General features: G+C 41.9%; 1 protein-coding gene across 3 annotated transcripts in view; it reads left to right on the forward strand.

The window, feature by feature from the left end:
* The window catches only part of LOC121719389 (complement C3-like), a 60,155-nt gene extending 39,102 nt beyond the window's left edge, over positions 1-21,053 (forward strand). For 2 of the 3 annotated variants that reach the window (XM_042104935.1, XM_042104933.1), the window contains exons 22-40: positions 241-327; positions 2,397-2,600; positions 3,657-3,732; positions 3,823-3,982; positions 4,295-4,390; positions 4,737-4,887; positions 5,296-5,459; positions 5,575-5,730; positions 5,849-5,908; positions 7,018-7,108; positions 12,450-12,498; positions 12,823-12,913; positions 13,163-13,252; positions 13,395-13,500; positions 13,587-13,676; positions 16,090-16,170; positions 16,828-16,911; positions 17,653-17,788; positions 20,355-21,053. In XM_042104935.1, the coding sequence (XP_041960869.1) occupies positions 241-327; positions 2,397-2,600; positions 3,657-3,732; positions 3,823-3,982; positions 4,295-4,390; positions 4,737-4,887; positions 5,296-5,459; positions 5,575-5,730; positions 5,849-5,908; positions 7,018-7,108; positions 12,450-12,498; positions 12,823-12,913; positions 13,163-13,252; positions 13,395-13,500; positions 13,587-13,676; positions 16,090-16,170; positions 16,828-16,911; positions 17,653-17,788; positions 20,355-20,496 (2,114 nt within the window). In that variant the 3' untranslated portion in view covers positions 20,497-21,053. The remainder of the gene's footprint in view (positions 1-240; positions 328-2,396; positions 2,601-3,656; positions 3,733-3,822; positions 3,983-4,294; positions 4,391-4,736; positions 4,888-5,295; positions 5,460-5,574; positions 5,731-5,848; positions 5,909-7,017; positions 7,109-12,449; positions 12,499-12,822; positions 12,914-13,162; positions 13,253-13,394; positions 13,501-13,586; positions 13,677-16,089; positions 16,171-16,827; positions 16,912-17,652; positions 17,789-20,354) is intronic. The other variant, XM_042104934.1, reaches the window with a different exon arrangement.
* Positions 21,054-22,132: the final 1,079 nt, after the last annotated feature.

Raw genomic sequence — 22,132 nt, forward strand, 5'->3', positions numbered from 1 at the left:
GACATTAAACTGGCATTACCCTAACACTAACCCTAACTCTAACTTGTCATGGCAAAAACCGAATGACACTTTGACAGAAGCGTTATGCCATAAATGTTTATGACTTGTTTATAATGTTAATGACACGTTTGTGACAGTGTCATGTCACTCTTATGTAGATACCATCAAATAAAGTGTAACCAAGTATATTTTAAAAAAGAATGTTGAAACATACTTTTTTTTTCTTTGACTTTGACTCAGGTGGAACTCAAGTAGAGGACATCCTCAGCCAAATACCCCGCAAGCAGGTCCCTGGCACCCCTGCTAAAACCTACTTCACAGTCTCAGGTAAAATACACTTCAGCAACAACTTGCATTTATATACAGCGTATACTAACTCTTGTGCACTAACCACTACCGATGTGTACCGTCAACCTGGATGATGCACGGCAGACATTATGTGCCAGGATGCTCAACACACACCACCTTGACTTGAGGTAGAGGAAGAGGAAATTAATGAATGGGGGATAATTAGGGGACCAGATTGAATGAGCCAGGTTGAGAATTTTGCTAGGAAACCGGGGAAACCTTTGGTGCTATCATAAGTGCTATTCATAATGCAATAGAGGCAGTCTACAGACTTTTGACCGGCTAGATTCTGTTTTGACTGGGGAACATTTCCCAATGCCACCCTATCTCTCTCTCCCACTCTCTTCCTGGTCACTGTATTCACTGTCCTGTATCATTAAAGGCTATATGTTTGTGGGGCCAAAGATGATTTTCCACTAGCCTGACGAGCCAGACCCACATTAAAATGTAGGGTCTGGGCACTCACCGTTCGCAGTGCTCAGTCTGAGGGGCGGGATAATCGGTTGTCTTTCAAATTCCCTCTGCATGCAATAGCACCTACAAGCACCTACAAGCACCTACAAGTATCTGGTTCTCCACCTGGACAATAAACTGGACTGGTCAGCCAACACTGATGCACTCTACAAGAAAGGCCAGAGCAGGCTGTACTTCCTGAGGAGGCTGCGGTCCTTCAATGTGTTCTACCAGTCTGTTGTTGCCAGAGTCCTCTTCTATGCAGTGGTATGCTGGGGAGGAAGCACAAAGAAGAAGGATGCGGGGCGAATTGACAGGCTGATAAGGAAAGCTGGCTCTGTAGTGGGAGCTGAACTGGAGTGCATCACTTCAATATCTGACAAAAGGACCCTGAACAAACTGATCAACATCTTGGACAATGAGTGTCACCCACTCCACAGCACTATTGTTAAGCAGAAGAGCCTGATCAGCTGGAGACTTCGCTCACTGCCTTGCACAACAGACAGACTGAGGAGGTCATTTGTCCCCAGGGCCATTGAACTGTTCAATGCTTCACTTAAGGGAAGAGGAGAGATAGACTTCTCTGCATAGTCTGTCTGCCTCTTCACCCCCTCCATGTTTGGATACTGTCTGTCCACTAGCCACTTTTTACCACTGTCTTTCTGCCTCACTGTTTGCGTGCTATATTAGCACATTAGCACATATGCATAACCACTCCCTCCATGCCACAGCCGAACTGTGGCCACACTTATACCTTTTCTTAAAATAGTTATATAGATAGATATATAGACTTTGTTCTTGCACTGTTGCACTGTTGGTCACCATGACACTCACTCACACAGAGCACCTTACCTTACCTTACTATGCACAGAGAATCACAGGCTCAGTGCGTGCCTCAGTCATTGCAAGCGCCGCTTGATTGATTAATCACCACTATGTGGATACTGTTTTTAGAATTGATTTAGATTAAGTGTTAGTTCGTATAATTTGTACTTTAGTATATTTAGTATATTCTTTATATTCTACTGTCCTTATTGCTTAACTATGTTTTTATATTATATACTTTTAATTACTTTTTCTGCTGTTAGTGAATGTGTGTGTGTTGTCTGTATGCTACTGAGACCTTGAATTTCCCCTGGGGACCAATATCAATATCTTATCAATAAAGTATCTATCTATCTATCTATCTATCTATCTATCTAGGACAGCGCTATGAGTCCTATGCGTTTCCCACCAGCGGAGCTAGTTGGCTTGTTCAGACTTTTGCCAACTTAAAAAAAGCTTAACTCATGTCACACTGTTCGCCAACAGCAACATCCATCTTCTTTGTTTTCAAGTAGCAGGGAATTCAAGCCAAACTGTTGCAACTCTGCCATCAATCATTATGTTAAGCCCGCCTAACGACTTTATACACAATTTGATTGGCCTAATAGAAGTTTAATTTTTCGAGCTCACAAGCCAACGGAGAGTTGCTAGACTAGCCCTGGCAGCAAATGTAATTTGCTGCCGCTAGGGTGCTTCTAGATTTCTAGGGTAATTTTCCACAGGAGTGGATGATAAATATTTCTATTATATTCATGATTTTTTTCATTCAGCCAATCAGATCAGTCAGACCATTGAGAAGGCCATCACAGGAGACTCAATGGGTTCCCTCATTGTGCAGCCCAGAGGTTGTGGAGAGCAGAACATGATTACCATGACACTACCCCTCATCGCCACCCACTACCTGGACACCACCAACCAGTGGCAGAAAGTGGGTCTGGAGAAGAGAGACACGGCCATCAAATACATCAAGATGGGTGAGTCACACACTATCAAATACATTAACATGGGTGAGTCACACACTATCAAATACATCAAGAATGGTGAGTCACACACTATCAAATACATCAACATGGGTGAGTCACACACTATCAAATACATCAAGATGGGTGAGTCACACACTATCAAATACATCAAGATGGGTGAGTCACACACTATCAAATACATTAACATGGGTGAGTCACACACTATCAAATACATCAAGATGGGTGAGTCACACACTATCAAATACATCAAGATGGGTGAGTCACACACTATCACTCAACATGGGCAAGTCACACACTATCAAATGCATCAACATAGGTGAGTCACACACTATCAGTCAACATGATTTAGGCTTGGTGAACCCAGCCTGATTTGACAGCGGTTTCTATTCCGCCCTGCAGCTCAGGCTGGAAACTTGTAAATCTCTTTCTCCTGCTTTCGTTACACTTTTACGGGGGCCAACCACAAACTGGCTTATCCACCTGGCGCGCTATTGGCAGGTTTAAAACGATGACAATGGCGGGAGAGCCCGGAGTTTTCGCGTCGCTCTGCGAAAGTCACCCGGTTCGTTGGTCAGATTGGTGAATGACTATCCAATTGTGTACAGAGTCATTTGAACTATGCCCGTTGATCATGCCTCTTGTGCAGTAGAAAATACATAGCAGACTCCCCAGACCAATGTTTAAACTTAAAAGATTGAGCTTGGTCTGGTGAAAGCCAGACTATGAGTGAGTCACACGTTAAAACAAATCCCTGCCACTCATCTAAAATCTTAGCCTGTACGCATACTGTATGCTTCTCATAGAGAATGTTAGGTCATCTTAGTCGTTACCACATTACAGTCAGGGCAGGGGAGGTGCCATGGGGAGAGAGAGTGAGAGAGGACTTTTCTAAGCTCACTCAAGCCTTAAACAGCCTCTTAACATGGATGGGTCATTGCCAATTGGAAGTCCTATTGATACAGAGCTCTATCTGTGTGTCTGTGTGTGTGTGTGTGTGTGTGAAATGTATGTCACATTATTTTCATTCATTTCTTTTAATCTCTGTAGGATACCAGCAGGAGTTGGCCTTCCGTAAGCCAGACGGGGCATTTGCAGTTTGGGCAGACAAACCTGGCAGCGCTTGGTGAGTTGCAGGACATTCACAATGATTTCATGATACTCAAGATGATTCATGATGACAAATAGTCTTTCCCCTCCCCCCCAACCCCTACAGGCTAACAGCGTACGTGGCTAAGGTCTTTGCCATGGCCCGCGACATTATCAGCATAGAAGAGAAAGTGGTCTGTGACGCTCTCAAGTGGTTGGTGCTCAACTCCCAGCAACCAAACGGCATCTTCAAGGAAACTTTCAACGTGTACCATGCAGAGATGGTGGTATGGGATCCTGATGATAGATTGACCATTACTTTGTGCGAACTGTCAACACTATATAGTGTCTGAAGTAGAAAAGGTGCTGTACATGTAATTTGAGTTGTTTTGAACGCACTTTATTTATTTTTTTTGACTTGCATTATTTTCACAGTTTTTTTTCCTTCGCTTTGCTGCCTTTCTTCAATCCTCATTAATGATGTGCAACAAGTGAATATTTTACAGGGAAAAAAAAAAACCTACACACAGCACCCATAAAGAGTACCGACTTTTTGCAATTCTGTATGTCAGTGTGGTCAAAGTGGGATGTGTTTCCAGGGCGATGTACGAGGAAGTGATGCAGATGCATCCATGACGGCGTTTGTGCTGATCGCCATGCAGGAGGGCAGCGAGCTCTGCAGTAAATCAGTCACTGTGAGTAACACGTACAGTCTACAGTACACACTCAGATTTTTATATTCAGAGGCGGACATCTCTGGTCCAGAAAATAGAAAGTCTTTCTACTGTGCATGTGCACTTAACAGAGGTAATGTAACTAATAAAATATAAATATAATATAAACTAGACAAACCAAAATAAATTATAATAAAAAACATAGCAAAAGGAAAATATAACAAAACAACAACAAAGCCCCTGCAGTTACACTGGTATTACCTGGAAAACAAAATGTTAAAAATGTTTTTTTAATTAATTAAATGGGAAGATATTGTGGTTTGGAAGCAAACTACTCAAAATCGCATTTTGATGATTTTGTCAACAGAGTCTTCCTGGGAGTATAAAGAAAGCCACTGACTATCTGGAAGGCCGACTCAAAACTCTCTCCAATCCATACGCTGTTGCTATGGTTTCCTACGCCCTCGCCAATGTCGGCAAACTGAACCAGGAAGTCCTCTTGAAACACGCTTTTGAAGGTTGGTTAGGAGATATTTGCAGGTTGTAGTGAACAGTTTGACTGTCACAGATTTTGTGGGTGCCTCAACTCAACGTAGTTTTACAATGCCAGCTTCAAAGCAACTGTCTTGAACTACTATGGCAGAAACTCAGCAATGGCATTCAGTTTCAGTTTCCTCAGTTCTCTACTGTCAACCTGGCACCCCCCATGTGCATGATATATTACAATTGATAGTATGAAGATTCATACTTCAAGTAATTTTCTTTCAGATTGTCATAATATGTTAATCCACAATTAACCAAACAACCAATCAATCTACTGTAAACAAACAAACTATTATCTGTGTGCATGCTTCCTAATTTCTGAATTTTGGTCAGTATTAGCTAAAAAGCTACTTGAGGAGACCTGGATGTTCATCCTCTTTTAGATCGCACTCACTGGCCAGTGAAGAGCAACAAGTTCTTCACTCTGGAGGCCACAGCCTACGCCCTGCTGGCCCTGGTGAAGGCCAAGGAGTTTGAGAAGGCAGCACCCATCGTCCACTGGCTGAATGAGCAACAGTTTTATGGAGGAGGCTATGGATCCACACAGGTACAAAGCTGTGTGTGTGTGTGTGTGTGTGTGTGTGTGTGTGTGTGTGTGTGTGTGTGTGTGTGTGTGTGTGTGTGTGTGTAAAGCCCCAATAAAACCCCTCCTTTCTCTCCAGTCCACCATCATGGTGTTCCAGGCCGTAGCGGAGTACAGCAGTCAAGTGAAGCAGCAGCAGAAGAATCTAGAGGTGGAGATCAAGGTGTCTGGACGCTCCACGCCCATCAAGTGGACCATAGATAACAGTAACGCCTACGTAACACGTTCAGGAAAGGTACTGTACTTACGTGATGCATGTTCATGCTCGTTTTGTTGATACTTTTGTTGAAAGGGACATGGCTATTGATTATTATTTTAGATATTTGTGGTGATTTTCGTTATATTGCCTGCAGATGGATTTGAACCAGAACCTAATAGTCAATGCCACTGGGACAGGTGAAGCAACATTGTCTGTAAGTTCCTGTTTGTGAAATAAAATCATCATCAACAACAACAACAACAACAACAAATTGTCCCCTTAGTGGGGTATACTACGAATCTCGATTAGTGGGTTAGCGAGTTATGTTGCGCTCAAAGCCAGGGTATGCTGTGACACAACAACAACAACAAAAAAACAGAAAGTGGATCTGTTTTAGCGTCGCTATATCGGCATGGTATCTTATGCTTGCAACTACTACTAAACCTGGTCGGGAGGAGGTTATGTGCTAAGTTATTGCTGAAATCGTGTAATCTACTGCCCACTGATCAATCAATTGTCTTGAAAAACGAAGTTATCTCACGTGTAGGATTCTGTCATATATCTTACAGGTGGAGCTCTGCCTCTACAACCATTTTGGATCTCGAATGCGCTTTAATAGTGTTGTGCGTGCAAATATGCCACTATGGACGTGCATACCATACAACAGCTGATGACAATCAATTTATTTGATGTTATAGGCTAGACACTAAAAATGACCGCAGTGTAGATTACACTATTGCTCACAATTCTTTTTTAATATAGGCGGTCTTGTGCGTCTCCACGTTTCACGATTGGCCAACGCCGAGAATGGATCTGAGCTGAAAGCCTAGTTTGACAAATATATCACATAACTGCTATCGTAGTATCACTTAATGTATACCCCTGAGTCAAGGCTTTGTGAAGCCTCGATATGTCTACATAGCCTAGATATGGCTAATGTGCTTCGTAGTATACCCCACTGAACTATAAGGTTATATCTGACATTGTTGTCAAAATGTAGTTATTGATATATTATTCTGTGACAACATTTTTGGACATTAAAGCAAAAGAGGCTTGTTCCACTTATCAATATAGGTCTATGGGTATATATAGGTCTACAACTTTGAAGCTTAATATCTCAGAACTACTCAGAATGCAGATATAACGTTGTAATTCCAAAGGGGACGGAATGTCTAGCATTGTTAAACCTGGTGCTCAAGACATTACCCACTGAATATTGTCGATAGGGTGATTTTATCTTGGCCTACTGTACGGTACAGATACTTACAATACACTGACTGATTGACTGACTGATTTGCGTTTGCCCCTCTGCTCGTCTCCCAGGTGATGACCCTTTACTACGCCATGCCCGAGGAGGTCACTGCAGAGTGTACAGCGTTCGACTTAAAGGTGAAACTGGACAAGCAGGACAGTGGTAAGACATTCACTAGCGGGATGTTATTGACGTCTGGAGCAAGTTCTCGTTTGGTCCTTGTGCAATGTTTGGCATTGTACCTTCTTGGGACATTCCCGTTAGGTCCCCCAGGTGACATCCACGTTGGGTAATTTCAAAAACTTCCTAAGGACGTCCTTGTTTTGGCTCGTTATACCGAGCCTGCGTGCAAGGCAACGGAATTCAACTACAGAATTCGAAAAAAGGACTTGATATATAAATGGGATAATATGCCTATACACATAGAAATACAGCTAATAATAATTCGTACCACAGTTAGGATAGGCAAGGTAGGTAGTGCCCATCCTGTGATAATGTAGGCTAATACAGATAAATCATACATATAATAATAATAATAATAATAATAATAATAATAATAATAATAATATGAGACTTGTTTCACAGACAATCCTTTTTTGTTCAAGTTGGTAGTCTTGGTCCTCGCAGGGTGGTGACTGTTGAGCTGTATAAGGGGCTGCACAATTGGTTAAGCTTGTTGGCCTGCTCAGTTCTGTAGGACTAAGTGTCCCTCAATTAAAGAACTGTCACCTAAATGTCTTAGCTTTTTGGGGGGCATTTTGTTCTGCATTTGTTTGGGCCTCTTCCTCCTCCTTCTCATCCTCCTCCTCCTCCCCAGCAGAACTATTCCCATTCTCTAGTTCTATCTCTCAATTCAGAACTCTTCCTAATCTCTCAATGGGCTCTTTGCATACGGCTCGTTTGTTTCCGGTGGAGCCAGGTGTGTTTGAACCTGCTGCTATTGTTAATGTAACTAGATGTACCGCAGAGCGGTACAAAATATGACCGCCGCCCAGTCCAGCACATTTTTTCCAGAAAAATAAGTCACGCTTGTCAAATTGTGTTCATTTCCTACTTTGTTCCTTTTTTGTGTGTGAGTGTGTGTGTGTGCGTGTGTTTGTGTATGTAGGTGTGTTTATGTGTGGTTCTTAACTGGTCTGGCTTTGGGACCCACAATTTCCCATGTTCATAAAGTCGCGACCCATATATTTTTTTTAGCAATCAAGCCAACAGATATGGTGAGCTACCTGGTAAGACAAGCGAAGTGCCTGTAGGCCTACTTGTTTGGAACATGCAGATGTTTGGCATTAGCCTACATTTGTGAAGTCTTCAACTCTTGATGTCACCTTTCAAAGTACTCTACAGGTATGACTTTGACAGGGGTGCCTTGTTTCCATGTGGCATTTTAGTTTTGATGGTTTCATGCTCTCATGTGCCAGCCATCTACTGCACTCCACACAATGGGGTTTCTGTCCTATTTTGTCCTCACATTAAGTGAATACATATCCGAGGCTACTTCAATATTCAGAGTAGCAGCCTACTTGCGCTGACCACTAAAATGATGTCTAACATGACCTGTCACATAAACATTGTCTATGTCCATGGCAATGACTGATATGTAGGCTACGAATAAAGTTTATCAAAATAAAGGTCCAATATTAGATTTGATAAGGTAGCATTTTAAATTGGCGATTTTTTTCTTTATTTTTAACTACAAGCTCTGTGACCCTACAACACCGAGTCATGCCACATGCAGAAGTTTTCTGATGATACTGCAATTGTGGGGTGTATCAGGAACGGGCAGGAGGAGGAGTACAGGAGCCTAGTGGAGGACTTTGTGCAATGGTGCAAACTCAATCATCTTCAACTTAACACTTCAAAGACCAAGGAGATGGTGGTGGATTTCCGCAGGTCTAAGCCCACTCTGCTACCAGTCCACATTGATGGGGTCAATGTGGAGGTGGTTAGCACCTACAAGTATCTGGGTCTCCACCTGGACAATAAACTGGACTGGTCAGCCAACACTGACGCACTCTACAAGAAAGGGCAGAGCAGGCAGTACTTCCTGAGGAGGCTGCAGTCCTTCAATGTGTGCAGTAAGCTCCTCAGGATGTTCTACCAGTCTGTTGTTGCCAGCGTCCTCTTCTATGCAGTAGTATGCTGGGGAGGAAGCACGAGGAAGAAGGATGTGGGGCGAATTGACAGGCTGGTAAGGAAAGCTGGCTCTGTAGTTGGAGCTGAACTGGAGTGCATCACTTCACTATCTGACAAAAGGACCCTGAACAAACTGATCAACATCTTGTACAACTATAATAATAATAATAAATAATAATAAAGCTTTATTTGTATAGCACCTTTCATACACAGAATGCAGCTCAAAGTGCTTTACATTTGAAGCATGTAACACAATAATAGTCAGTCAGTCATTATCAATCACTTTTCTTTGCTGTTTATGTTATACTCAGCAACATATCAAAAATATAGAAAATGACGTCATAAGACTGGCAGCCTTAACCCTCTTACCCCCCACAAGCACGCCATATGGCAACTGTGGCAAGGAAAAACTCCCATATTCCAGGAAGAAACCTTGAGCAGAACCTGACTTAATAGGGGGAGCCCATCTGCTTCTGGCTGGCTGCGCCCTCCAATAGTAGCAGATGTAGAATAATCTGAAAATGTAGTCTACAGGATAAGATGAGTTAACTAAAAGCTTTCCTGTACAGGTATGTTTTCAGATCTTTTTTAAAAATATTTACTGAACTCGCCTGCTTGATGTACAGAGGCAGGGTGTTCCATAGTTTGGGGGCATAATAGATAAACGCAGCTTCTCCACTTTGTTTGTGGAGCACTTTGGGTACGATTAAAAGATTAGAATTGGATGATCTAAGTTTCCTTTGTGGTTGATAAGATATTAAAAGCTCAGAGATATATGAAGGTGCTATGCCATTCAGAGCTTTGTAAGTAATTAACATAACCTTAAAATCAATTCTATAGGAAATAGGGAGCCAGTGCAGTTCAGCCAACACAGGGGTGATGTGTTCTCTCTTCTTAGTCTTAGTTAAAAGTCTAGCCGCAGAGTTCTGTATGAGTGCCAATTTCTTTAGATGTTTTTTGGGAAGACCAGTGAAAAGTGCATTGCAGTAGTCTAACCTGCTAGTGATAAAGGCGTGAATTAGTTTTTCTGCATCTTGTTGAGTTAAAAAGGGCCGCACTTTGGCAATGTTTCTCAAGTGGAAATAGGCTGTCTGAGTAACTTTACTGATATGGGGCTTAAAACTTAACTCTGCATCTAAGATGACACCGAGGCTTGTTACTTTTGGTTTGACCTGGTGTGCCAAGTTCCCCAGATTACTAAGAATAATATCTCGCTTTAGTTTTGGTCCAACCAGAAGTACCTCTGTTTTGTCATCATTTAGTTTCAAAAAGTTTTTGCTCATCCACTGATTAATGGAGGTTAGGCATGCAGTGAGGGAGCAAAGGCCATCTGGGTTAGTTGGCTCCACAGAAAGATACAATTGGGTATCATCTGCGTAGCTGTGGAAGTTTACATTATGCTGACTTATGACGTTTCCCAATGGAAGCATATATAGAGAAAATAGCAGGGGACCAAGGCAGCTCCCCTGGGCCACACCAAAAGGCAAGTCATGTTTTTCAGATACATGATCTCCTAGACTGATATAAAAATCTCTGCCAGTAATGTAGGTTTGAAACCAGTTTAGAGCATTATCATAACTAAGCTAACTAAACTGTTTAAATTATTAAAATTTCCCTCGGGATGACTAAAGTATCTATCTATCTATCTATCTATCTATCTATCTACCTGTGCGCACACCTTGGAAACTAGATGATAATGATGGTGGTAGTTGTGAATAGTAGCAACCAAAGTCTGAAGTACCATCACAGAGGCTAGCTAATAGCAGAGCCCGTTTACATTCTCTGCTACTAGTGTTTCTTAATGCAGCTTTTTCTGCTGTGTAACGTAGTTAGCGTTAATCTTTTCACAACAGCGACACCTCTGTTCAGGAGAATATTGCAACTAGTGTCGTGACCACGACGCGCAAGTATAAATGGTTACGGCGCTTCTGTGACGTCACATTGTCGCGCTACAGGTCGGGTGCGTCGAGTATGTGGCGAACTATAGACTTCTCTGCATAGTCTGTCTGCCTCTTCACCCCCTCCATGTTTGGTACTGTCTGTCCACTAGCCACTGTCTTTATGCCTCACTGTTTGCGTGCTATATTAGCACATCAGCACATATGCATAACCCCCCCCTATATTAGCACATTAGCACATATGCATAACCCCCCCCCCCCCCCCCCCATGCCACACTTATACATTTTCTTAAATAGTTAAATATATAGATATATAGACTTTACTTTACTTTATTTCTGCATTGTTGCACTGTTGACTTACTCATTTGCACTATCACCATGGCCACTATCACCATTGCACTACCACCATGACACTCATTCACACAGAGCACCTTAGAGCACCTTACCATACCTTACTATGCACAGAGAATCACAGGCTCAGTCCCTGCCTCAGTCATTGCAAGCGCCTCTGATTTATTAATCACTACTATGTGGATACTGTTTTTAGAATTGATTTAGATTAAGTGTTAGTATAATTTGTATTTTTGTAATTTGTATTTTAGTATATTTTATATATATTGTATTAAGTGTTAGTATAATTTGTATTGTAGTATATTTAGCATATTCTTTATCTTCTACTGTCCTTACTGCTTAGTTGTGTTTTTATATTATATACTTTAATTACTCTTTCTGCTGTTAAAGAATGTGTTTGTGTTGTATGTATGCTGCTGCTGAGACCTTGAATTTCCCCTGGGGATCAATAAAGTATCTATCTATCTATCTATCTATCTATCTATCTACCCACCCAGAACGGTTCCGCGACCCACTTTTGGGTCCCGACCCACCAGTTAAGAAACACTTGTTTATTTGTTTGTGTGCGTGTTTGTGCGTGTCGTGTGTGTACATGTATGTGTGTGTGCATGTGTACTGTAGTGTGCGTGTGTCTCAATAGGCTCTTTGCATACGGCTCGTTTGTTTCCTGTGGAGCCAGGTGTGTTTGAACCTGCTGCTTTTGGGGCAGCCGTGGCCTACTGGTTAGCGCTTCGGACTTGTAGCCGGACCAGTAGGCACGGCTGAAGTGCCCTTGAGCAAGGCACCTAAACCCCTCACTGCTCCCTGAGCGCCGCTGTTGTTGCAGGCAGCTCACTGCGCCGGGATTAGTGTGTGCTTCACCTCACTGTGTGTTCACTGTGTGTTCACTGTGTGCTGTGTCTGTTGTCTGTTATCACTAATTCACGGATTGGGATAAATGCAGAGACCAAATTTCCCTCACGGGATCAAAAGAGTATATATACTTATACTTGTTAATGTAATTAGTGTCTACACGGACCCGGTTGGGTGTTACACCTGGCCACATTGAGAGCCTTTCGTGCAAAGAGCCTGACAATGACTTCCTCAATGCTTTTTGTTCAAGTTGATCTTTCTGTTCCCAGTGACGTACCCGGGAGCCAAGGAATCATACATGCTGACCATCGATATCCTGTAAGTTTAAAGCGTCACAGTCTTTATCATGAGTTGTATTATCTCGGGTGTGAATACTCTGATATTTGGGGACTCATCACGTACACAACAAAGTTTATATTTGTACACCCACCCTTGTGGTTGTACAGGAGTCAGAAATGGTTTGTCTGAAATGAGCATTTATCATGAATTGTATGATCTCCTGGAATCCCACCACCACAACAAAATACTACTAATAATAATTATATACAGCATATTTTCATAGTGCCTTTCTCAAACCCAAGATCGCTTTACACAGAGTTAATAATTTATATAGAGAAATAATTTGTATCGATCCATCTTCAGGTACTTGTCAAAGGAGCGTGACTCCACCATGTCCATCCTGGACATTGGTATACTGACTGGATTTGTCGTGGATGAAACCGACCTCACTAAGGTAAGTGACCTGATGTAGCAACACAGAGAGAGATGGGTTGAGTGTGTGTGTGTGTGTGTGTGTGTGTGTGTGTGTGTGTGTGTGTGTGTGTGTTTGTGTTTGTTTGTGTGTGTGTGTGTGTGTGTGTGTGTGTGTGTGACTGAAGTTTGCATGATTTTAGTGAGATTGTGAGGGAGGGGAGGAAGTGAGAGAGGGCCAGAGGAAGACAGAGTGAGAGAAAAAAGTATTCTGTATTCTGTCCATCCACAGCTGTCCACAGGTGCCGACAGGTTCATCCAGAGATTTGAGATGGACAAGATGCTGTCCGAGAAGGGCTCCCTCATCCTTTACCTGGATCAGGTGTGTCATATCTATCTATCTATCTATCTATCTGTCTATCTATTTGTCCGTCGGTCTGCCTTTCTGTCTGTCTGCCTATTTGCTCAGTGTCTTTCTCCACTCTTTCTCTCTCTCTCTCTCTCTCTCTCTCTCTCTCGCTCAGGTATCTCGTACTACCACAGGTTCAGTAGCCTTCAGAATCCACAAGGTGATGGAGGTGGGGCTTCTGCAGCCGGCTGCTGTTACTGTGTATGAGTACCTCGATATGGGTGAGGAAACCCACACACACACACACACACACACACACACACACATCCAAAGCCCTCATGTATCCCTATTCTTGTCCCCTTTGTAGAGAACCGCTGTGTAAAGTTCTACCACCCTGTGAAGAACGCTGGAGAGCTGAACAGACTCTGCCAAGAGGACCTCTGCCAGTGTGCCGAGGGTAACAAAAGCATGTTTTTCAAATGGTTAAATAATCTTTAGGCAGTTTTTAACCATTTTTTAAATTGTTAAATCATCATTAGGTAGTTTAAACTGTTTTTTTAAACAGTTAAATCATTATTATGCAGTTTTATGTGTTTTGGCAACACTAGTTAACTGTGTACTATTTCAAGATATGTTTCCTTGCAGGCGGGTGTTTTGTTTGTTTAGTTTGTTTTGTTTTGTTTTGTTTGTTTAGTTTGCTTTTTATAGCATGCCACCTCTTTTTGTTCAGTATCCCCACTGAATCGGTTAAATATGCCATTCTATTGTGTCATGATTCTATTCCTGTACAACTGAATCGGTTCAAAGATCCGTTTAGAACACTTTAGACTCTTTATCAACCGTCTCTGATTGGTTAAATATGCCATTCTATTGCGTCATGATTGTATTCCAGTACAACTGAAGAATGCAAGCTACAGAGAGACATTAGGACCAGGGCATCCTGCAAAACGTTCACGCTGCAGTGCTTTGTTCACATCCATTTAGGACATTCTATTTCAAAGAAAAGTAATGAAACTGATTTAGTTTGTGATGCTCGCCAGCATTGCATGCCGTTTAGACACAATGTAACATATGTTCCAGAGGCCTGATGAGTGTACTGTAGAGGCCTGATGTGTTTAGAGGCCTGGTTGTGGTAATATAGTATTTCATACAGCAGGTGGCGCTAATTTGTCGTATGTGTGTTCCAGAGGCCTGATGTGTGTAATATAGTATTTCATACACAGGGTTTCCCGCAGGAAATGTGTTAGTCAAGGTGGTAGGTCGTAGGTGGGGGGGTATCGGCGTCTTGTTTGTGCAATACACTACAGACTCTGTATATTTAACAATTATTTATTAAACACTACATATTAAATAAATAACCAGCTTCTCAAAATAACAGTTATAATAAAAAATAACAACACCAAACAAACTATACAACAGTATACAAATATTTCAAAATATTTGTGTAATTTGTGCAATTTTAACAAAGACTATTACAAACTATAGAACAAGTGCAAAAGAAAGTGCAAAACAACAAAATGTGCTAATGTGATCAGTCACTACTTATGGCAGAGCTGACAACTAGCATCATTACAAGCCATCCTCCTTGGCTTTACAAAGATCATTTCAAGGGCCCTTTGGTAATTGCACTGTATTACTATTGGACCATTAATGCTTATCTTCATGCAGGCTGTCAGACTGTTGACCTGCAGCCTGTTCCGCAAGTCTGTCCTGATCTATACACCGAGAGTGAATGAAGTTTAGATCATTTTATAGTTTTGTGTAATATGGATGGAATTTGAGCGTTTTTTAATTTAGAGGTCGGAGTGGCCGCTGTGTTCCGCTCCGAGTCTGAGGTATGCCCAACTGTCTTCCTAATAAAACCAAGACCTTTAATTTCAAAGATATTGGCCATATAGCCTAAGTTCGTTGATGGGCATGGAGTTAGCTAAATGATTTAGAAAGCATACGCGTAGGCACGGAGGGGCCTGGATGAGCCTAGGCCTGTCTATTGTCAGTCTTGTCAACACTGTGCTGAGAGCTGGTGGCTGTTTACTCAGCCGGTTCTCCAGTCAAATTCGCGTCAGGTCAATCTAGCTCCCTGGTACCAAAGAACTAAGAGCAACGGCAATATATTTCACTCAGAACATTTATTTTAAAAGACTGCAACACTAATAATGCAACAACAAACAAGCTTGGCAACGTTAACTAAAGGGACCAGTCGGGATTAATTGGCAAAAGAACGAAAATGACAAATCACGCAGTCGGCTAAACATTTTAAACTTGCGCCAAATGGATGAACCCAGCATCGGTGCATTGCATAAATTAAAACACAAATTGAAGCAACAACTTGATCATTGGACAACCCTGCCACTAAACCTTTCCATAGGCCTGCAACGTTTATGACATAAAAAGTGGAATATGAACGCATTTCATCACACCTGACAATTAAACGGAGCTGTGGCTGTTCGCAATTTGACTGATTCTTGAACGAGGAGCGAGATATTTGCACCGCTCAGCTCCGCTCACTAGCTCTGATTCGGAGGCATATCACATATGTAAAGATTATAAAATCTGAATTTTTTTCGATTCATAACACGTTTCTTACTTTTTAATGTGTTCTGCAGAGAAGGGAGATTGGCGTTGGTCATGGTTTGGAATGAAAGGGAGAAAACAGGACAAAGTAACACGTTTTTTTTGTGTTTTTTTTTGACAACGTAGTTAAGGCGGCAGGCTTGTTTTGCAAAGTACTGTGGGAAACCCTGCATACAGCAGGTGGCGCTAATGTGTCGTATGTGTGTTCCAGAGGCCTGATGAGTGTAGAGGCCTGGTTGTGGTAATATAGTATTTCATACAGCAGGTGGCGCTAATTTGTCGTATGTATGTTCCAGAGGGTTGCTGTGAGAAGAAGTCTGGGTCAGTCAAGGACACGGATCGTTCACAGTCGGCGTGTGGACCTGGCATGGACTACGGTATACACACCTTCGTCCCTTATCTCTTATCCCCTATCAGTGTGTGTCTGGGTCACCGTGTGCGTTTGTCTGACAGACATAAAAAGTGGTGCTGTGTGTTTGTAATGCATGGGTGGAACAGTAAAATATTGACAAAGACAGATGAGGAAATGGAGTACCAGTTACACCATGTCACCCCCACACACACACACACACACACACGTACACACACACAGACAGACAGACAGACAACAGACACACACACACACACACACACACACACACACACACACACACACAGCAATTCATAAATCTAAGCAAGTTTGCTTTGTTAACAATCAACGCTTGAGAAGTACATTTGTGCATGACATCAGCTCTGTATGGAGACTATTCCACTGATTTATAGCCTCGTGTCCTCCAACATGTTTTTGAGTTTTACATTCTCCCCTTGTGGTTGACTGACTTACCTGTGTTGTTCTTGTTTTTGAAGCAGAGTGTATTTTATTTGTGTGTGTGTGTGTGTGTGTGTGTGTGTGTGTGTAGGCTATGTGAGAGAGAGGGGGGGGGGGATTCAGCAAGAGAGGCTGTGTGTGTCTTAAATATGAAGAATGCTTTACATGACATACAATTGATTGACTTCAAATGGGCAATAGTGGCTGATACTTTTCTCCTTTTCAGTGTACAAAGTGAGCGTGGAGAAGATGGACCTGACCCACCACACAGATGTCTACCACATGAAGGTCAACCAGGTTGTCAAGGAAGGTATGATGAACTCACAATAATTAAAGGTGCTTTATGTAAGAATGAGTTTTTTTTTTTTCACTATTTAAGATAGGCATTGCAGTCCAAATCAAAACATGTGAGAGTTGGCTAATCTGGCAATCCAAAAGGTTGAAATATTACTAGCTGTGTGATGCAGGCCAAAACACAAACTCAAAACATAAACAGTATTGCAGGCTGCAAATGACGTTTAAACTGTGAATATCCTGGCTATATCATTGTTGTCAGTAAAACCAGTATGTTGAAAATAACATGTTTTTTAATCTCTGATGGCATATTCTGGTCATTTTATGAGTTATTACAATAAATGTATTGTATATACAGTAGCACCTTTTTATTCTTTAACGAGAGTACAGTATTATGTCTATATCTGTGAACTATCTTTTGTTGTGATTACGGTGGTATTGAGCTGATATGTTGTACACAATATGGCATGGTGATGACACAGATAGGAGTCACAGAAATATCATTCCACCTCGACTGGTTACTTATGGTCATAGATATTGTGTAGTGTTCATAGATATTGTGTTACATTAGCCTCTTGATGCTAATAACTTCTGACTGACTGCACCACACTTACAATGTTGACTACCCCCCCCCCCTCCCTGTGTCCCCTTCCTGTGAGAATGTGTGATAATGGTTGAGTAAAGGAGTTCTAACCCTGTATCCTCTCTCTCTCTCTCTCTCTCTCTCTCTCTCTCTCTCTCTCTGTCCCCTCCCCAGGTACTGACTTTGGTGTGGAGGGTCACACACGTGAGTTCATTGCCCATCCTAACTGCAGGTCCAAGGTTGCACTGCAGCAGGGGAAGAGCTACCTGATCATGGGCCACAGGGATGACGTGGTGCAGGTCGGGAGTAGGTGAGTGAGTGAGTGAGTGAGTGAGTGAGTAGGTGAGTGAGTGAGTGAGTGAGTGAGTAGGTAGGTGAGTGAGTGAGTAGGTGAGTGAGTGAGTGAGTGAGTGAGTGAGTGAGTAAGTGAGTAGAGAGTGAGTGAGCGAAAGAGTGAGTGAGTTGGTGAGTGAGTGAGTGAGTGAGTAGGTAAGTGAGTGAGTGAGTGAGTGAGTAGGTGAGTGAGTGAGTGAGTGAGTGAGTAGGTGAGTGAGTGAGTGCAGGTCGGCAGTAGGTGAGTGAGTGAGTGAGTGAGTGAGTGAGTAGGTGAGTGAGTGAGTGCAGGTCGGCAGTAGGTGAGTGAGTAAGTGAGTGAGTAGGTGAGTGAGTGAGTGAGTGAGTAGGTGAGTGAGTGAGTGAGTGAGTAGGTGAGTGAGTGAGTGAGTGAGTAGGTGAGTGAGTGAGTGAGTGAGTGAGTGCTGGTCGGCAGTGAGTGAGTGAGTGAGTGAGTGCAGGTTGGCAGTAAGTGAGTAAGTGAGTGCATGTCAGCAGTAGGTGAGTGAGTGAGTGAGTGAGTAGGTGAGTGAGTGAGTGAGTGAGTGAGTGAGTGAAGTGCAGGTCGGCAGTAGGTGAGTGAGTGAGTGAGTGAGTGAGTGAGTGTCAGTCCCCTCCAGGAATTCGCGATGTTGCAATAGCAACAATTAACGCAAATTCAGCAAATCCTCGTGAATTCTGGGCGACCTCGCAATTTTGTCCAAACACCGCAACTTTTTCCGCAAATTTTACCAATCATCATGGTTTCCCCGTGAAATTTCACCTACCACAATAGTCCCTCGCGCAAAATATTGAGTCAGATGCCACACTCACTTCTGCAGACACCAGAGACTGCCCTATAACTTGTTCACTCCTCTGTTTTGATGACAATAAATAGAAGGCTAACGTTAATTATCTGCTTTACTTGCATCTCTCAACCTGGTGTTGCTAACCAACCTACGTAGGCTATGAAAGTAAGTTAATTAAGGCCTACTTGGTTTACTGACATTTGAGTAGGCTACACAGTATGCAACCCATTGGCAAACGTTTACACCTGGAGATGTCCTTTTAGCTCGTATCACGTTTGCTAGCTTGTGGGCTCAGTTTGTGTAGTGCTACCAAAATCATAGAAATGAATAACATTGCAATACATTTACCTCTTCTGTGATCCAAGAGTTATTTTTTAACATGTATTTCAACTAATGACATAACCCAAATTCCATCCACATATCATAATGCACTATGCAAAAAGTTATTTCCACTTGTAGCCCGAACACAGTGAGATGCAAGCCTTCAATCCACTTAGAAATGTAATTACGCTACTCTCACGTCCTTAAAGTGGCAGGCAGTCAATTAGACTTACACACCACCAATGTAATAACATTAAAGAAAAGTGTAGTCTAATAGATTAAATCAATATAAAATTACTAGATTACTAGATTACTAGATTACTAGTTAGTTGGCTATTAGTAATTATGCAGGTCACAGAATTTGAATTATTAAAAAAAAATATGAACTTAATATGAATTACAACATATATGAATGTATTAAAACATATGACATGATGCCATCTCTTTAGGGGGCTGGACAGTTCTACAAAAGGTTATACTGCTTTGTGAATTACCCCAGTCAAAGTATTTACACAAATAAAGTAGGCCTACTTTGATTTTCTGTAACCCTTACTGTTTACCTTTACTTATCCTTTTTTAATAAGCATCAAGATGATCAGTGAGATTTTGGTCTTACTAACCTTAATTGCCCTCAATTAAAAAATAATTTAAAAAAAGAATCGCAACTATTTTTGCAATTTTCACTTCCTCCCGCAATTTATTCGCAACAAACAGCTAAAAACACCGCAACTTCCATCGCAATTGGAAAAAAAAGTTTGAAATCAGGCATTTAGATCCTCGCGAAATCCTGGAGGGACTGGTGAGTGAGTGCAGGTTGGCAGTAGGTGAGTGAGTGAGTGAGTAGGTGAGTGAGTGAGTGAGTGAGTGAGTAGGTGAGTGAGTGGGTGAGTGAGAGAGTGCAGGTTGGCAATATGTGAGTGAGTGAGTGAGTGAGTGCAGGTCAGCAGTAGGTGAGTGAGTGAGTGAGTGAGTGCTGGTCGGCAGTAGGTGAGTGAGTGAGTGAGTGAGGGAGTGCAGGTCAGCAGTAGGTGAGTGAGTGAATAGAGTTATTATTATTATTTGTATTACTATTATTATTATCTATATTACTATTATTGTTGTATTGAATGCTTTGGCAACACTGTAAAATTTACATTCATGCCAATAAAGCTTGTTGAATTGAATTGAGTGAGTGAGTGAGTAGAGAGTGAGTAGGTGAGTGAGTGAGTAGGTGAGTGAGTGAGTGAGTGAATGAGTGAGTGAGTGAGTGAGTGAGTGCTGGTCGGCAGTGAGTGAGGGCAGGTTGGCAGTAGGTGAGTGAGTGACTGAGTGAGTGAGTGAGTCGTTTCTCTAGACCAGCAGAGGGCACTAAAGATAGTGTCGAGCAGGTTGGATGCTCATACCTGTGTTCATCTCTCTCCCCCTGTGTGTGTGCGTGTGTGTGTGTTTCTACAGTTTTAAGTACCTGCTAGGCCATGCCACCTGGTTGGAATACTGGCCAACTCGAGAAGAGGCCCAGACTCCAGAATACGTAGACACGTTTGTTGCCATTGAAGGCCTGTCAAATGACCTCAGCACCTTAGGGTGCTCCATGTGAACACTGTTTTCTAAAATACACATATCTCATATACACAATTTCATTCATTTCTTTTGCATAAAGGAAAGTAGGCGAGAGGCCGCACTATGCATATATACTCTTTTATTTGCATACGCGTTTCGGCGTGTGCCTTCTTCAGTGTGCAACAAGGTAACAATGTAGCCCATCTTATATACCCACACCCATTAACACACCCATATGAACACCCGCCAATGCTGTTAAACTGATACACATTCCAATAATGTCACTAATGTTTCAAACACGTTAAATACAAAGATTATTGAACATATTAAAAGTGAACATACAATCCACATATGAATTCATAGGAAACAACTTAGTGACAAATCTTCATTCATCCCATTCGGGATACATGTGTTAAAGTTAAAAATATACCAAGCCTCTCGCTGCAGGAGGCGGCACTCACTCACTGATTCATTTCTTTTGCCACATACCCAGCACTGTAAATGAGATATCCAGCTGTTATGAGATGCAATTATTTTGTCCTGAGAAAATGGGGACACCATTTTGAGTTTGAATAAACACAAGAATGAAAATGATTGGTGTTTAGCTCATTCATGATCTTTTACATTGCATCAGATTCAGTTGCAGAAAACATAGCATACCCCTTACGTAAATTAAGACGTTTCTTAAATGTCTGTATAAAGTCATATAATCACAACACATACTAAGGAAAACCGCTTAGAGTCCACATCAACGGGGCCAAAGCATTTGTTAGCAAAGTCTATATATACTGTACTCCTAAGTATTTCTGATATGTTGCTGATTGGATGATAAACGGCCACAGCTATGAAGAGAAATGACTGATAATGACTTACTCTTCTCTATTATTGTGTTACATGCTCCAAATGTAAAGCACTTTGAGCTGCATTACATGTTAAGACAATCTCCTCGTAGTTGTGTGTTACATGTTACTGTTGCATAACAAAGATGAAGACAATCTCCTTGTAGTTGTGTGTTACATGTTACTGTTGCATCACAAAGGTTAAGACAATCTCCTCGTAGTTGTGTGTTACATTACAAGGATAATCTCAGTTATTTTGTTTTTCCTCAGCCTTCTTATAATTAACTTTCTTTATCATGACAGCCCTTTTTTACTTTCATGTAATGTAATCCATCAAGAATTCCGTGTTTAGTCCTATAAATAATGACAGACGTGTTGCTCTCATGCTTGCCTAGGATGCTTGTGTGTTTGTAACCTGTGTGTTTGTGTCTTGAATTTCCCCTCAGGGATCAATAAAGTATCTATCTATCTATCTACTGTATCTATCTATCTATCTAAGCTGTCTCCGGCATCGTGAATAAAGCTTTGTACTCTGCCGTACGGTCGGCTTGACTGTGCGTTACTTTTTGCTTCTCAGTGGTAGTGTCAAATGTGTTGAGAGTGAGTGTGAGTGCGAGTGTGGTTTGCATATGAATTATTGTAGTAGGTGTGCGGCTATGCAAATCATCAAGTGTAGGTGTATGTAGGTGTCTGTGTGTACTGTAGGTGTGTGGGTTCGTGGGTGGGTGTGTACTATAGGTGTGTGTGTGTGGGGGGGGGCATATGCATCTCTTGACAGTTATTCTCTGTCACCTATCTGGCTGATAGTTGCCATGGACACCAAGACCTTGTGCA

The sequence above is a fragment of the Alosa sapidissima genome, chromosome 9 (assembly GCF_018492685.1).
Source record: "Alosa sapidissima isolate fAloSap1 chromosome 9, fAloSap1.pri, whole genome shotgun sequence".
In the NCBI taxonomy this organism is placed as follows: Eukaryota; Metazoa; Chordata; class Actinopteri; order Clupeiformes; family Clupeidae; genus Alosa; species Alosa sapidissima.